The sequence below is a fragment of the Myxine glutinosa genome, chromosome 2, assembly GCF_964187855.1.
Source record: "Myxine glutinosa chromosome 2, kmMyxGlut1.1, whole genome shotgun sequence".
Lineage (NCBI taxonomy): Eukaryota > Metazoa > Chordata > Myxini > Myxiniformes > Myxinidae > Myxine > Myxine glutinosa.
This window is the reverse complement of record NC_136262.1, coordinates 192,421,380-192,437,931: the sequence shown is the minus strand read 5'-3', so window position 1 is coordinate 192,437,931 and position 16,552 is coordinate 192,421,380. Positions and strand designations below refer to the sequence as shown.

General features: G+C 44.5%; 1 protein-coding gene across 1 annotated transcript in view; it reads left to right on the top strand.

Moving 5' to 3' along the window:
- SMC2 (structural maintenance of chromosomes 2) overlaps nt 1–16,329 on the top strand; it is a 75,938-nt gene extending 59,609 nt beyond the window's left edge. Inside the window, exons 19-25 of the mRNA XM_068097486.2 lie at nt 3,114–3,257; nt 9,482–9,676; nt 13,893–14,093; nt 14,189–14,305; nt 14,458–14,618; nt 14,751–14,898; nt 15,935–16,329. Of these exons, the coding sequence (XP_067953587.2) occupies nt 3,114–3,257; nt 9,482–9,676; nt 13,893–14,093; nt 14,189–14,305; nt 14,458–14,618; nt 14,751–14,898; nt 15,935–16,111 (1,143 nt within the window). The 3' untranslated portion in view covers nt 16,112–16,329. The remainder of the gene's footprint in view (nt 1–3,113; nt 3,258–9,481; nt 9,677–13,892; nt 14,094–14,188; nt 14,306–14,457; nt 14,619–14,750; nt 14,899–15,934) is intronic.
- Nucleotides 16,330–16,552: the final 223 nt, after the last annotated feature.

Here is a 16,552-nt window from a genome sequence, read left to right as displayed (position 1 = left end):
AGGTATCTAAGATAATGTCTTTGAACGTTTTTTGTGCACCGCGTTCTGCTGTTCGACACAGCACAACACGTCTCCAGCGAGAGGGATTTTTATTGTCCTTTTCAAGTTCACAAACTTTAACACAAAAGATACAATGGCGGAGAAAGTCAAACGGAAGAAGTTCAGATCGCCTCAGCCTTTTTGCGTCATGACTGGATGAGTGTGCAGAAGCAGCCCTCTTAGGCAATCTCTCGAGGTGATGTTTTGATGTATATGTTGATACACAGTCTCTATGGAACTTCACGCTGAAGTTCGGATCTGTAACCAGTTCTCCTTCCAGGTGACAATATAGTCCATCATCCCTGATCCTACTAGCATTGACGATAGAAGCAATTCTCCGGGGTGTCGCATCAGACAATGGCTTCCTCGGATTTCCGCAAGAATTCACCTTGGAAAAGACACATTCCTCCATGATTCACATCTGAAAAGAAAAGAGAGACAGAGCGTTAGACATATGCCAATATCATAATTTATGGCATTAACAATATATGTGTTACGATCGCGGGGGTGGGGGGCGGCGCTCTCCCACACGATCGGCTAAGTCCCAGAAAACTTGGGGTTTTTGTTTTCCCTCCCGTCCGATGTTGCCTCTGAAATAAATCGGAGTGGTTGTCGTTGAATGTTGTCACAAATCACAAGCCGTAATTTACCAAACCCACACAGTTTGACACACCAGTCAACATAATGATTGACTTCTGTCGAATGTGTGTTCTTGACTTCTTCCTGAAACACGGCTCTCGGCCTATCAAGGTAGAAGGTCTCTCGGCCTAGGCCGAGGCTAAGGCCAACGTTAGTAAATAATGAGATGAAATAGAAATGTTACATGAAAGTAGGCCTCGCCATAGGAACATAGACGGTCTATGGGCTGGGCAATAATGAGAAAGTTGGCATTTATAAAATGGCTTACAATGTGAAATGCGATTTCGCAGCTAAATGAAACAACCCTTGAATTTGTCAGGATTCGCCGAAGGTCTGTTTTAATCTTCGGAGCCAATAATCGCTATTTCACGGCAATTTACTAGAAAATAAATCAATTTTTTAGTTTGACCTTGGATTTTTGCAATGACCTTGACCTTGAAACATCAAGGTCATGACCCCAATCGACAGACCATCCTCTCAAATATATTGTTACGGACACGACTTAAGATGTTGCTTGACCGAGCGGAATGGCCGCCGTGTTCGCACAGTTTACCCGATTCCACTCGAACGTTGACTAAGTCGCGCTATGCTAAATCAATGAAGGAAAGGACACAACGGCTGGGATAAATGCAACGACACAAGGGGTACAGTTCTCAAGACCTCCGGAGGAGGATATAATATTGGTGATGCAGAAACGGGTAGATTACACGGTAAGAGGTAAAGCACAGAAAGATGGGCACTTAGACACAGTCTTATCTTATCCCCGACAGACCACAGACAAACGGGACAAGACTGACTTACACAGGGATTGATGGCAAGGAAGGGCAGGCAGTCGATAGCACAAGGTGCACCTTGGCTCAGGGGCAGAATACAGCTCGGTCCAGTCCAGAGATGCGGGGAGGTATCGCAGCGCTCGGAGGTGGCGTCCTTTTCTCTCCAAGCTGAGGCGCATCTGACGTCACCTCCCCCTTTCTGCGCATGCTCAGCGGGGAGTGACACGCCCTCGGCTCGTTAGCTCCGCCCCAGATGGGATCGGTCCGCCCTTCTATTGGGTGCGGGGGGTTACCGGGCTCCGCCCTTGACGAGGAGCTGACAGCGAGCCCCTGCGTGGTAACCCCGTCGGAGCACATGTTCAATGGCGGCTAACCAAGCCGGAGTGAGGACGCGCACTCCCCGCGCCGCCGCCGCTGTTGTTGTTGTTGGTGTTGTTGTTCCATGAGGAAGAGATGCGGGGAGGTATTGGGAGGTCCTAAACTTACTAATGGTGCCATACAATCACATTCTGGTGCAACGAAGAGTCAGAATTAATGGAAACGAGTCCTTAACTGACATAGACTAAGAATAACTAGCAAGATGTCCGAAAGTTGTCTACGTGAGATGCGGTGGACCTGGATGCGACATTTAATGGGGGAAATAGGGGAAGGTCGGGTCTACAGAGTGCTGTTTACAGAAAATGGGACTAGGGAATGGGGGATTGGGGATAGTTGGGAAGTATTGGGGAAATAGGGGAATATTTACAAGCGGATATGGATGGAGGCCAATCTCATATCCGCAACAATATGTTTAGACACCAAAATTGTGAAAATCGCTCATCTACATCCTGAGATATTTGAGTGTTTGTATTTTTCGATTTTAGTAATGGTTGCCATGGAAACGGGCCATTTTCTCAAAATGCTCAATGATGCCAGCTTGGCATCACTCGGAATCTTGATATGGAGGGTCCATAGATGCATAATCTGCAAAAAACATTTTGTAGGTACTCCAGTGCAAGGTTCACCCCCCGGGCTGCCGGACTATATAGAGAGCTGTCGCCCTAGATCTCATGTCTCTCTTTTGCCGTTATCCCACTGAATTTGGTGTTCTTTATTCTTGAACGTTGTACTTCCTCACCTCCTGCGCAGTTGCTAAGTCAAAACAGCGCGACAACTTATGCATTCTCTGGGCACACGTGTGCAACTTCTAGCCAGGTTAGGCCCAGCAGCAGATGTCAGTGTCTTCTATAAAATGCTGGTGCTGAAGTACCGTAGTTCAAGAGAGGTCAATTGCAGCTAAAGGGTGCAGAGTGTAGAGGGCCGGTCGAGGAGAGTTCCAGCTTGAGGGCGAGCTAAAGAAGTGCTGATGAGTGTGAGCTGGAGAGAGCAGAGTGCCAACCGCAGCAAGAGTAATGTGGCTGCTTGCTCGTGGGTTTGATTAACGCCCCTTCATGCCAAGCACCCTTGTCCCTTAAGGGAAGCCCTTATGATCCCTACCTCCCTCTCCCTATCTGTCTCCTGTGATTCTTTTCATGTGATTAAGACCATATTTTAAGATAGGCTAACGGTCTGTCTTCATATAAACAAGACTAACATACATGCAATCTCCTCCCACCTGGGTTAGATCATGTTTGTGTGTCATTGGTCTATCCAGCACCTCACTTCATTCATTTTGCTTATTAGGGGGTGGACCACGAGCGGCTTGAGCTGGAAGAAGGAAAAAGGGAGGTGGACGTTCTGAAGCAGCAGCTTGTGAATGCAGAGAAAGCTTTCGAGGCCCAACGTCATCAGCTCTCTGAAGCTCAGAGAAGCCTGTCTCAAGCTGAGGTACCCCTCTATATCTTTTGCTGTGTTTTATCACTTTTGATAAGCTTACTTCAGGACAAGTTGAAAAAATAACATCCCTCTCATTTTCAAAAAATATCTTTTTTAATACTTCTGAGAGCAAATACAACAGTAATGACAGATGAGTGGATTTCCATCCTTCCGTTTGAGAGGGTGAATTGTGTGCCATAATTGTTGAATTATTTAAATTTTTATTAAAATAAAAGATAAATGCTTTGAAAACACAGGTGATTTTATTTGCCTTGCAATGATATTGTTTTCACTGTTTGGACATGCACACTGATTTTAAGGTTGGGTTTTTTAATCGTCTTGTGAATCAAGCTGGAGAACAATATGTAACGTAATGAGGGTTTGAAGTGCAAGTGACGATTGGTGGTAGTGATAAGGTCTTCAGGACATTAGAGGTAACCCCACGGTGAGTACAGTAAGTAATATCTCGCTCAGCACTCCGAATGCATTTCTGAAGACGGTGCTAATTGAAAATGCCCTAAAATGGGTCATTATACCATTGTTCATGTGGAGGATGTGTTCCTGACAGTAATTTCTTATGTATGAGTAACAATAATAACAATGCAGCTTGGGAAACTCTTGCACATCCTCTCTCTGCCCTTGTCACCCTGTCATTTGTTTGAGCTTTTTTCATTTTCCACCTGCATCACTAAACTACATAAAAAGGTACAAAAACGGATCCCCTGAACTATAGACCAATTAGCTTATTTCCAATCATCACCAATGTCATGGAATCCATCATCATAATTGATATGAAATCCTTCTTTTTCTCCAACAATCACATCTCAGATCACCAACTTGGTTTCAGACCAGGGCATTCCAACTTGAACATGCTGCTGCTACTCTCCCAACAATGGAAAGAGTCCCTCAATGTCAGACACGAGATGATGGCCATCTCTCTGAACATATCTCAGGATTTTGATGCAGTCTGGCATCCCGCCTTGCTCTCCAAACTGTCTGCCTATGGAATCCAAGGCCAACTCCACACATGGCTTCGTGACTTCCTCTACTCTTGTAGCCAATATGTGATTCTCAACGGAATCCTTTCATCCCCCCCCCTCCCCATCAAGGCTGGAAGGCGGTGTTTTGGGGCCAGTCGTTTTCCTGATCTTCATAGATGATCTCTTTGATCCTCTGGAAAATCCTCTTATCTATTTGCTGATGACTTCACCCTCTGCTGTGACATCCCTCATCCTACACACAGGCCGGCTGCAGCCTCTTCCCTCTCTTCAGGCCTTGAAAAAAAAAAAATCACAAGGTGGTCAAACACTTGAAATATGTCTTTCAATCATGACAAATGCCGCACTCACACTATCTCTCTCCGAAAGGGCCGTCCACTTCCGTCCTTCCCCTATCTACTTTCTTAACAATCCTCTTGAGGAAGTTCAGTCATTCAAACTCCTGGGTCTCACTATCAGCCATGATCTTAATTGGGTGAAACCACATTTCGAAGCTATCCTCCTTCGTGCAATGTCCTTCCTTGGCACATCTAAACGTCTATCCACCGACAAGGTCTTCATCCGCAGCTTGATGGAGTAATGCTCTTTCCTCTGTGCTGGCTCCCCGCCTCGTATCTTGCTCAGCTTGATGCCGTGGAAACCAGGCCTTCAAGATCATTGGAAATTCCCACTTAGAAGATGAGTCTATGGGCTTATCACTTCACCATCGCAGGCAGGTCGGTGGTCTCTGTCTTCTATCGCCTCCTTTCTGATCTTGCACCCTCTGCTCTTTCCATGTTTAGTCCTCCTCCCCCTAACCCCCACCCCCAGGTTTCTACAGAGCTCACACGGTCCACCATCAACTCCCTTCTGGTGAAACTGCCTAAATCCGGAATCACTGCTCACCTTCACTCATTTGTTCCTCTTTTTCCCACCTGTGGAATAAACTTCCACATCCTCTTCAATCCCATTATTCCCTCCTGATCTTCTTGACAGCTGTTCACCATCTCAGATTGTCCTCAATCCTAAACCATGATATTTTCTGCCGTCTTTAACCCCACCCAAATCCCTGATCTGTTCACTGTAGTAGCTCTTCAACAAGCCTATACAAAAAACATATATATAAGAATAATATTTTTTTATTGTAATAAAAACATAAAGTATGCACAAAGTTAATAAAAAGAATAGTTGCCATCATTCCTACTTTGCTCCTAGTCCTCATACATGGCAGCAGTGGGAGATGGAGTGGGAGCAGTTTCAACCTGCTGCAAAACGAAGGCAGAGTAAACAGCACCGATCAACTCGGAGCGTGTGCATACAGCACAAACAATGGCAGCAGGTGCATTCACTCAGCGAGCGCTGCGCTTATGCGATGTGCGAGCGCACCCAATGAGTACCTGCCTCTTTTATATGTATTCTCGCAGAGTACCCGCCCTATTGGCGATCTTGTTCCAATCATGTAACACGTTCTTCTGACACATACCTTTACTTTGGGCGTTGTATGGGCAACTGACAGCTCCCTCATTCGCTCCCGAAAATTTAAAACCATGTCTACTGCTTGTAATTCAAAACGCCTCACTGCCCTGGAAAACATGGGGACAGGAATACTGTACGGTTAAGGGTTGGACTTGTAATACTCCCTCCCACCTGGAGGTGGCACTAGACGATACACATTTACATCAAAAATTTGCGTTCCACCCTCCACTCCCCTTCCCTCCTCATTTCCCTTCCGAAGACCACCGGCAAAGATAAAAACATCCCATTACACGAATTAGGGTTATGCTGATCTTATGTAGCATGTTTGGATGCAATTGGGCTAGAGCTGTAGGAGGAGTAGCGCGACACACAAGCACAGGTCCGTGAATTATCGTACAGATGTCCCTAATGTTGGGATACAAACCGAGGCAAGGGTCAGTTCATTCTGGGATGAAATGGTTCAGTGCACTGAGTTGAGGGGAGTGGTGGTTAATCTGTAGGGATCTCAGAGTTTATACCCTGCTCACGTGAAGCGAAAATTCAGGGTTAAGCAGTTGGTTCACTTTGTCTGTCTCCCTGTCCACAAACACAGTTTATGATTGCAGAACAACTTCATTTCAGTTGAATGTTATATTTTGAACATGAATTGAAAAACGAACCTGTAGTCTAGCAGTACATTGGCTCTGAATTTGTCCCAATCGCGCATGCACAGAGATATTTTTTTTACTCTGTCCGTCTGTGTCTGTCTGTCTGTCTGGTAGTCCAAAAAAAAAAAGAAAATCATTCCAAACAGGAAACTTACGGTTTTTAAGGATGTCATAAAGGACACAATAATAACTAATAACTAATATACTGCAAAGGTGGTGTCAATGACGCTGCATCAACAGCGATAAACTTCTCAATTTTGGCGGCGTAGCCCGTTGGGTAATGTCGACTGGAACAGCGTTTGTCTGTCCGTCCAGTATGTATGAACATCCCTCACAAACATCCACCAATCAGAGCTGAGGATCTGGTCACATGACAGTGGGACAGTGTTTAGTAACCATTACAGTTTCATACTTTACTAAAAGGAAATATTAATAACCTTCTGTGGGACATTTTGTGGTCTCAGCGGGTGTCGTCAGGTCGGTAGGAGGTTTCATAAATCCCTCAATACAATTATGATTTTGAAATGTGATCGACACTGACCTTGCTCCGGAATCTGGAAGTGAACAGATGACAATGGTTCATTGGTTTTATATCTCAATACAATCGTGATTTAACATTATATTTTGATATATTAATACTATCGTATTCATTTGTTATTTGAATGATGAATGATGCTGTTTGGGATTATAATATAGATTTTTTTATATATATAGATTTTTATTTTTTGTATTCAAGATCGAGGCTCGTGAAAGAGCTAACATCAATCACAAAAAAGGACAAACGGACACGCAACATACAATAAAGGAAGTGGGAGACGAGATGGGGCGAGAGAGGGAAGCACACAAGTACAACAGCAGAGAACAGGGACAACGGAAGATCCGTGGGAGGGGGAGGGCTTGGGGGGAGGAGGCATGGGAAGGCGGGGGAGGGGAGTGGGAAAGGTATAAAACACATGGACACTGTTAGAACTTCCAGAAAAGAAAAGTCAGGATTTAAAAAAAAAAAAGTGGATCTGGAGTGAATTAACGGGGGTAGAAGAGATCAAGGTTTTGGATGGGGGAAGACGAGATGGTGGTGAACAGCTGTTTTAAAGACCTGAAGGGAGGAGTGGGATTGAAGAGACTGAGGCAGTTTGTTCCAGAGGCAGGAGTAAAGACGAATGAAGGAGTGAAGGTTGAGCATAGAGTCTTGATTTTGGCAATTTTACCAGAAGAGGGTTACTGGCAGATCTTGTGTGACCTGTAGGAATATTTGGGGGACAGAGCACAGATAGAGCTGGGGGAACAAGGCCAGATAGGAGTCGGTAGAATACAGAAAGACCACCTACCTGCCTGCGGTGAGTGAGTGAAAGGCCCTCGGAGTTTGCTTCATCGCTGGAGATTCCAACGATTCTGAAAGCTTTGGTTTCAACAGCGTGAAGACGAGCTAGGTGTGAGGCAGGAGCACCAGCGCAGAGGGGAGAACAGTATTCCATTGAGCTGCGGATGAAAGCCTTGTATGTGGTGAGGAGCTCAGGTGTGCCAAGGAAGGACTTCGCACGACGGAGGATGCCCAGTCAGCAACTGGCTTTGGAGGCCAGATTGGAAATGTGGTTTTCCCAGGAAAGATCATGGCAAATAGTGAGACCCAAAAGCTTGAGTGGCAGAACTTCTTGGAGAGGATTGTTCAGAAAGTAGATGGGAGGGTTGTCCAGTCGGTCTTTTCGGCGAGACGTAGTCAGAGTGTGAGATTTGTCAGGATTGAAAGACATGTTCCACTTGTTTGACCAGTGTGTGATTTTGTCCAGGTCTGCAGAGAGTGAGGATGCTGCAGACTGCCGATCTGAGGGATGAGGAATGGAGCGGCAGAGAGTGGAGTCATAAGCAAAGAGATAGAGAGGATTTTCAAGAGAGTCAGAGAGATCATTGATGAAGACCAGAAAAAGCATAGGGCCCAGAACACTGCCTTTGGGGACTCCAGCCTGAACAGGAAGGGGAGATGAGAGAAACCCATTCAGGGCCACACGTTGACTACGACTAGAGAGGAAGTCCGCAAGCCATGCGTGGAGATTTCCATGGATACCAAAAGAGGAGAGTTTGGTGAGCAGAGCGGGGTGCCAGACCGTATCGAAGGCACGTGATATGTCAAGGGAGACAGCTCTAATTTCCTGTTTGGCATTGAGGACCTCCATCCATTGTTGAGACAGCAGAAGCAGCATGTCCAGAGTAGAGTGACCTGGTCTGAAACCAAATTAATGGTCAGAGATCAAGCCATTGGAGAAGAGGAAGGCTTTGATATCCGAAGCAATGATGAATTCCATGACTTTGCTGATAATTGGGAGAAGGCTGATTGGTCTGTAGTTGCAAGGATCTGTTTTTGCACCTTTTATGTGTAAAGTGGTGATGTTGGCTGATTTCCAAGCTGATGGCAGATGACCTTGAGCAAAAGAGAGGGTGAAGAGAACAGAGAGGGAGTGAAAGAGCGGCAGAGCAGGATTTTAGGACTCGTGGGCTGATGCCGTCTGTTCCAGTTGCAGAGTCAGAGTCGAGGATTGACAGAAACTTCTCCACCTTTTCAGGAGAAAAGGACACGGAGTCCAGGAGCAACTGGGTGTGGTGGGTACAGAGAGGGATGGTTTGGGATACAAGATTTTGAGGCAAACACAGAGTAAAGTTTGAGACAAAGACAAGTTTGTTTGAGACACAAAACACAGAGATATTGAGTTTAAAGCAGAATGAGGAAATGATGTAGGGTTTTCCATCCATGACATTCTTGGATTCCCTCTTTGCAGTTTCACCATTGACTGGATATTGAAACATTCAGACTGGGTATGTTTTTTTTTGTCCAGGTCCTTCACAAACCTGCTGTCAATGCCTGACGTTCGACTGAAGTTGGCACAGGAATGTGAAATTTATTGAAAAAATTAATACTTGCATTATTTGCTTACTGCTAACTGGTATCCCCACCCAGGTCCGACCATCTTCTATACTTAAAGTATCAAACAAGCCCAGCTACGCCATTGTTGGACTTATTGGTCATGTTTTACAACCTTTAAGATCTTTATTTCATTGCAATTGAATTATATATTTGAACACGAGAACCCAAATCGACTTATTGGCACTTTCACCTCCTGTACCTACATATCCGTTCTTGCAGGCTGTGTGCACGGAGTTGCAAACTCGGCTAGCTGAAGTGCAAGCTGCTGTGCGGGCAAAAGACCAAGAGTTTGAAGCAATTAACTTGGCATTGGACGGAGCAAAAAGGGAGATATCTGCAGCTGAGCTTGTGGTCACAGAGGTTTCCCACAGTATGACGCGGGCTCAGCGTGATGCCACAGACTCTGGTTCCATGGTAAGGATATATCTGGCATACAATAATATATCCATGATATCCACCTTTTCAAACGTTTTCTGTTCATGTCGTGAAAATTAAGACATTGCCATTTGTTGTTGGGAAATCCGTGCTCATTTATTTTGAACTGCATCTAATGCAACTGCTTCCTGTTCTTCTAGGCTCATTTTGCAAAACCATGACCCAGCACCTCATCAATGGATTTTTTTTTTTTTTTTTTTTTTTTTTGGAAACCTCAAACCTTTGTGGTTGTGATTCATTCTTCTTCTTTTTTTATGCCTCCGCCGATGAAGTTGCTGGAGGCATTATGTTTTCGGGTTATCAGTCTGTCCGTCTGTGATAGGTTTTTGTTACGGCGATAACTTGCAAATGGCTGAAATATCAGTCAAACTTGGTGCAAGTATGTATAATGAAGTGAAGATAAACTGATTAGATTTGGTGTCACAAGGTCAAAGGTCAGGGGTCATGTCAGGTAAAAACGTGATAACTTTAGAACAGCTGAAGGGATTTAAATCGACTTGGTTCAAGTCTGTATAATGAAGTCGTGTTGGCGGAGGCATATCGGGTGACGTCGTCGAGTGCCGTTCTAGTTTGAATGTTAACATTTAGCTTTTCCCTTCATTGTTGCACGAATATCACAATGCCTGATTACAGAATCAAATGCCCAATCCCATTGATCGTTCTTGTGGAGACGTTGAGGAATATGCACTATGCAGTGTCAATTTGCACTGACACTCATTTGTTCCTCTTTCTCCCACCTGCGGAACCAACTTCCACATTTTCTTCAATCTCATTCTTCCTTCCTGGTCTTCGAGACATCTGTTCACCACTATCTCGGACAATCTCCCATCCCAAACCAGGATTTTTCTACACTTTTTGAACCACTTCCACCCCTTATGCCAGGAAGAGGAACGACAGACGCGCTCTTTATTGTGAGGCAGTTGCAGGAGAAGTACATGGAGAAGAGGAAGAAGTTGTTTCTTGGGTTTGTTGATCTGGAGAAAGCATTCGATAGGGTTCCACGCGAAGTATTGACATGGGCATTGACGAAGTTAGGAGTGGAGGAATGGTTGATCAAAGTAGTGATGGCAATGTACAAAAGAGCGCGCACAGCTGTAAGAACGAAGGACGGGAACAGTGATGAGTTTGAGGTGAAGGTGGGAGTGCATCAGGGGTCGGTACCAAGTCCACTACTATTTGTAGCTATGATGGAGGTGCTGGCTCAGAACGTAAAGGAGGGTTTACCGTGGGAGTTGTTGTATGCAGATGATCTGGTGTTGATTGCGGAAAGTATGGAGGGACTGAAGGAAAAGATGAACAAGTGGAAGGAATGTATTGAGACAAAAGGTCTGAAGGTGAATATAGGAAAGACAAAGGTGATGGCAAGTGGTAAAGCATGTGGTGAGGTGGAAAGAACTGGGAAGTGCCCATGTGCTGTGTGCAGGAAGGGTGTCGGAGTGAACTCCATTCAATGTACAATGTGCGCTGAGTGGGTTCATCAAAAATGTAGTGGTCTGAGAGGGTCATTAACCAGTGTGGCAGCTACATTCGAATGTAAGGTGTGCACAGAGGGAGCTGCAGATGGAGGAAATGTTGAGTTGGATCTTGGAGACGGCGTGAAGCTGGAAGGTGTGAAAACATTTTGCTACCTCGGAGACATGCTGAATGGAGAAGGTGGATCAGACTCGGCAACGGTTGCAAGAGTGAGATGTGCATGGAAGAAGTTTCGGGAGCTGAGTGGCATGCTGATGAGGAGGGAAGTGTCGTTGAAGCTGAAGGGAAAGGTGTATGCTGCATGTGTGAGAAGTGTTATGATTTATGGGAGCGAGACATGGGTAATGAACGTAGAGCAGCAACGAAGGCTGGAAAGGGTGGAAATGCGAATGGTTCGGTGGATGTGCGGAGTATCGTTGAGAGAGAGGAAGACAAATGATGAATTGTGAAAGATGATGGGAATAGAGCCTGTGATTGATGCTGTGAAGAAGAACAGTTTGAGATGGTTTGGTCATGTGTTGAGGAAGGATGAAAGTGACTGGTTGAGAAGAGTGATGGAAATGAATGTAGAGGACGGGGAAGACCGAGAAAGACTTGGCTAAAGATGGTGGAAGAAGAAATGCGGGCAAGGGGGTTAACAAGGAGAGATGCAGAAAATAGGGCAAAATGGAGAAGATTGTCATGGGGACCGCAAGGCTAACCCCGGCTCTAGCAGGGAAAATGGCCTTAAAATGCATGTTGTTGTTGTTCCACACATCCACCCCACCAAAATGTTGCTTATGTATCCATCTTGTCCACCTCTTGCCTTCTCCCCTTCCCCTCATCATTTCCTGCATCACTTGTTTGTCCGTCTCTGTCCATTGTCTCCCTCAGCACTACTATTGGCATTTCCCCTTTCTCTTTCTGCTGTTCCTTTTGTCCTGTTGCTTCCTGATCTGTTCTGTTCTCGCTCTTCTACAATCCTCGACTCTCTGTACCAAGAAGTAAGGTTCTTATCTGCTTAGTGCCTGCTCAACCCCCTTCCTTCTAACACTGGGGTTCTTAACCTGTGGTATCCATACCCCTCGGGGGTTATGGGACTCGTAATAAATTATAATAATAAATTGTAATAAATTCAATGAAATATCAACTTGTTTTAGTTTAGTTTAGTTTGTATTGTTTCTTTGTTAACAAGCAAAGAAATAAATAGGGATAAAATCCTAATGATTTTCTTTCCTGTTTTGTTCCTAATTATCCATATGTAAAACTAAGCTATTGAGATATTTTGAAGTCACACTGGAACCTAATGGGACTGGTAATCAGCCGCGGATCCCCGAACTTGGCCCATTTTCTGGGTAATAAGTTACCAATTTTCATCCAAAAAAAAAATAGGCAATTAAAGTAAAAAAAACACCCCTCAGAATGCACCACAGAGCACCTAGAAATCAAAAAAATTCGAGGGGGACATGCCCCCAGCCCCCTAGTTATACGCACCTTCGTTGCGCCTTGGTCAGTCAACAGTCTTGCGAAGGGGGTATGGGGACATGGTGGGCAATCCGTTGGGGGTCTTAACAGGGAAAAAGGTTAAGAACCCCTGTTCTAACATTACCTTTTTCGTCAACCAAGCCAAAGAAACGATAATTTCGTTTCTTTTTTTTTCGTCAAAACGATAAACACATATGATTATAAAATTACATACATTTAAACCAAAGCAGCACACCCTGGTTTTGGTACCCTGAGTGCTGTTTATAGTTTTTTACGACGTAGCCCATAGGGCAAAGCCATCTAGAACAGTGTTTGTCCGTATGTATATGTATGTATGTCCCCCTCAAACTTATACCAATCAGAGCTGAGGATCTGGTCACATGATAGGGTGATGTGATTATGTCTGATGTCATTACGGAAGTACGGCGGCTGACTCCGCACACCGCCATTTTGATTCTTTCGTTCAGGCTGAACATATCGTCGAACCTGCCGTATATCACAATCGCCATGCTCTACCTTTACGTTTTTCATTCAGTGTAAAACACAAACAAACCGATTGTTAAAGTGATCATCAAATATCGAAAGCATCGGCGTTACGTCTCTTGCAACAATCCGGTACGTGTAGGCCTTAGGCTTTATGCTTACACTTCGGACAGCTTCGGACAAATTAAGCCCAGGTTTGTTAATACAGTAGTGTATCGTTTCAGTAGTATCGTTTTCGTAATAGTAATAGTAGTAATAATAATATCGTAAATATGACCATAACACTTTAATCCCAATGTCGTGAATACAAAGTTAATGGATTGAAGCGGTGTATGGTTCATGATTCCATGATTAGAGGTGTATGGACTAACAACGGCAGAAGTGAGGAATTCGCCTCGGTTCTTTGATAGCATGTTATTAACCCAACCCTTGTGGGGTATTATCTAGATTACAGTCGATCTTTCCTCAGTTCGGTAAGTAAAACTTACCTCACGGCTGTCGGGATTCCTCCACATTTCTTTGTTTAATGTTATAAGCAGCATTAGCGACTTTTTGAAAAGCTAATCATGTGTGTTTGTGGTTTATAATATTTTACAAGCCTGGCTACGCCGCTGTTTGACTTTCGGTCTTGTTTCTTGAAAGTTTTAAAGTCAACATTTATTTGTTATGGTTTAATCAGAGTTGTTATGTGCCAATATGTTTTAATATTATCACATTGGATGGTAAAACCTTTGTTTCCCTTGCTAAAGTTTTCCTTGCTTGCTTTGTTTTGCAGCTGAAGTCTCTCCTCGGTGATAATCCATGGGTTAAGACTGAGCGCCATCTCTTTGGTCGCCCTGGCTCGGTGTACGACTTTTCATCTTCTGACCTGCGTGAAGCAAAACTTCGTTTCGATCAGGTTGCGGAGGCTAAGGCCAAGATAGGGCGGAATGTGAATCAGCGAGCTGGGGGTCTTCTTGAGCAAGCAGAGGAGCGGGTGAGGAATCTGTCTGATCAAACTAATTTTAGTGGGAAGGGAAAGGGTGGTACTTCCACCATGAGGATCGTAATATTTTCTTTCTCTTTAAACAGTATTCAGATCTCATTCGAAAGAAGAAGATCGTCGAGAATGATCGGAGCAAGCTCTTCCTTGCCATCGAACAGCTTGACGGCAAGAAGCAGGAAGCTTTGAACATTGCTTGGCAACGGGTACCTGATCTCTCTCCCCTCCAACCTCCCTGCCCCTTTGCCACCCCATCCCCAATGCTAATCCTCTGCTGTTATAATTTGTCCCCCCTCCCACTTCCCCCACCTCCATATCCTCAATTCTTGCGTTCATTCAAAACTGTTATTGCTTGCAGGTTAACAAAGATTTTGGATCCATATTCGCTGCACTTCTCCCGGGTTCCTCGGCACGTCTTGCTCCTCCCAACAATTCCACCCTATTAGAAGGACTTGAGTTCCATGTAGCCCTTGGGAACGTGTGGAAGGAAAACCTCTCAGAACTCAGTGGCGGGCAACGGTCTCTACCCTTTGTGTTTTTACCTACTTGATCATTGCGCTGTTTTATTCTATCATGTTTCTGTTCTCTTTGCAACTTTTTTGTTTAGTTTTACTCCCATTCTCCCCCCATCACTTTCTTCATCTTTTTCAGATCCCTTGTGGCACTCTCACTGATTTTAGCCATGTTACTGTTCAAGCCAGCACCAATTTACATTCTCGATGAAGTTGATGCAGCGTTGGATCTCTCTCATACCCAGAATATCGGCCACATGCTCCGCTCCCACTTCCTCCACTCTCAGGTAGCCGGACACCTTAGTGTCAGCATCGACTTAATTTTTCCATTTTATAATTTGAACAGTGCATTATTTTTTGTTCCCTCTTCTCCCACCACTCCCCTTGCCCCTGCTTACGTGATGTCGATAGCAGTCTTTTCTTCTTCTTTTTTTGGAGCTACACTTATTTGCTCCTGTGGGTTATTTTATTTTGATGGACAGAACCACCTTTAGAGGGCATTTTTCCCCGCAGAGCAGGGGTTGGCCTTTTTAGGGCACCGTGGTCCCCTTTTTGAAGGAATGTTTTATCGCCGGATGCCCTTCCTGCCGCCGACCCTGTTAGTCACCTCTTGCGACACAGAGGGAATTACCAGTGAACTGGTACTCGATTTGCCGACCTTGGAAGGATGACAGGCTGAGTCAACCCCCCTGGCGTTAATTCAGCGATGACCAGGATTCGAACCCAGGATCCTTGGATCCCAAGCCGGCACCCTAACCGCTAAGCCCAACACCAGGCCTATTTTGATGGACAGAAATGTATAATTTTTTTTATCCTTCCCTACCACCAAGACCACTCAATCTCCACGAGCTTCCCTGTTAGCAGCAGGCACAGAACAGAGAAAACTCTTTGAATGTTTTGCAAGCCTTGTTACAGGATGTCGCACCCTCAATTTGTCAGGTTGGGAAGTAGAAGCACCAACTGAAATTGTGCCGTTTGATTGGAATTCGGATACAGATGTAAAAGGCACATTGAACCAAATTGACTTCACCTGCATTAGTTTGTTCCTTTCCATATGTTACCTGGTAAAAAGGTAAAGGTTTACTCCACCATGAACATGTCGATATGCTCATAGGTGTAATCAACGGTGAAGACTTTGGGTTGAACCTATGGCTCAGGATCTTAGTGCAAAAAAAAAAAAAGATAAAAATTTTTCCATCCACATTTCAATTATTCTTTTTGTATGCAGGTACCTCCCATTCTTCTTCCACATAATTTAATGTTGCAGTTTGTTAACACTATCGGAACTGGTAATGTTTCAATGCGCCCCTCTTTTATTTCCAGTTCGTGGTTGTTTCCTTAAAAGATGGAATGTTTACCAATGCTAACGTCCTCTTCACAACTCGCTTTGTGGATGGAATATCAACCGTATCTCGGCAGCAAGGCAGCCAGATCCTGCAAGGTGCATCACGCTCTGCCAGGCCATTGGCGAAAGGAAAGACGAAAGCCGTGGCTCATTGAAGCTTTTGGAATTAGGTTTTTTTGTTGTTGTTTGTTTTTTAAGATGTTAAACGGCGAGACTATGTTAAATAATCTCATTCTTGATGAACAATCTCACTTCACTCTGTAACATGTATCTGACGGCGTTCAATTGGCTCGTAAAGTTTTCCTGAAATATTACAGGTTCGCTTGTATTTGAAATCGTTTTGTTTGGAGCAATAAATCTTTCATTATTATTACTTTTTCCATTTTCCAATCAATTAACTTGCAACGAGGCTTTAAAATTACAATCTTCTTACTTATCTTTGTGTGTTTCCATGCTTTATAATTGCACAACATGAAATGCTCGGATGGCACAGCACAAGCGACAATGCAATGAGTGATGCTGGGACCAAATGACATCATTACCCATGGTTTATTACCAACACTAGCACAAGATTGCATCATGATTCTGGAAAGTAC